General features: G+C 33.5%; 1 protein-coding gene across 1 annotated transcript; it reads right to left on the bottom strand.

Annotated features, from left to right (window-relative positions):
- LOC135949608 (transmembrane protein 60) lies at window positions 1–746 on the bottom strand. Its single transcript, XM_065499205.1, has one exon. The coding sequence runs from the start codon at window positions 687–689 to the stop codon at window positions 297–299; it is 393 nt and encodes a 130-aa protein (XP_065355277.1). The 5' UTR covers window positions 690–746; the 3' UTR covers window positions 1–296.

Raw genomic sequence — 746 nt, 5'->3', positions numbered from 1 at the left:
TGATCCTTGGATGTTTATACTTTTTATTTTTTATCAATAAAATAATACAAAACTAATAGAAGTAATTTAAACTTAGTACCTATATGAGAATAAGAATTTCAATGATTGATGAAACGCCTTTGATTGATGAACTTATTATTATAATTACATTAGTTTATCTGCTTTACAATGATTAACGATTAAATACTCCAATTTTTTATCCGGGAAGATGGAAACTTTTTTACTATTCTGCGCTAAAAACTAAACAGTCTTTCTGTACATTCGTCGTTGTTCTTGTTTTTGGATTTCTCCTGACGTCACCACGATTCAATGTTGTTCAGACGGCCAAAAACATAAACAATTGAAGCCGACAATAAAATCCAAATTGGAATCATTGTTACAAATATCGATATTTCTAATTCCGGATATTCCAGTGTCAGGCATATCATCAGCTGGGAGGCAATTTTTAGCAAAACACCTCCAATGTACCACTGATAGTAGATCAAAAGTTCCTTGAGACGCTTGAGATTTCGCCACTTACGTATGATTTTAATAATGACGTAGATGATGAGAATGCCATCGAATACCCACAGAGGTATAAATACTAAAAACCAATTCCAGTGCGTGCGTGGATCCAGGCGCAGGCAAAGTAATATTAAAAATACCAGAACAATAAACCACGTAAACAATGCTCGATGAGCTAAAGTCATTTCGTCCACCGATTTTCTGCAAGAGATTTCTTTCTTCTCAGTTTTGTTTTTATTCCA

The sequence above is a fragment of the Calliphora vicina genome, chromosome 1 (assembly GCF_958450345.1).
Source record: "Calliphora vicina chromosome 1, idCalVici1.1, whole genome shotgun sequence".
In the NCBI taxonomy this organism is placed as follows: domain Eukaryota; kingdom Metazoa; phylum Arthropoda; class Insecta; order Diptera; family Calliphoridae; genus Calliphora; species Calliphora vicina.
The sequence above is the reverse complement of the archived record's forward strand: the minus strand, read 5'-3'. Positions and strand labels throughout refer to the sequence as shown.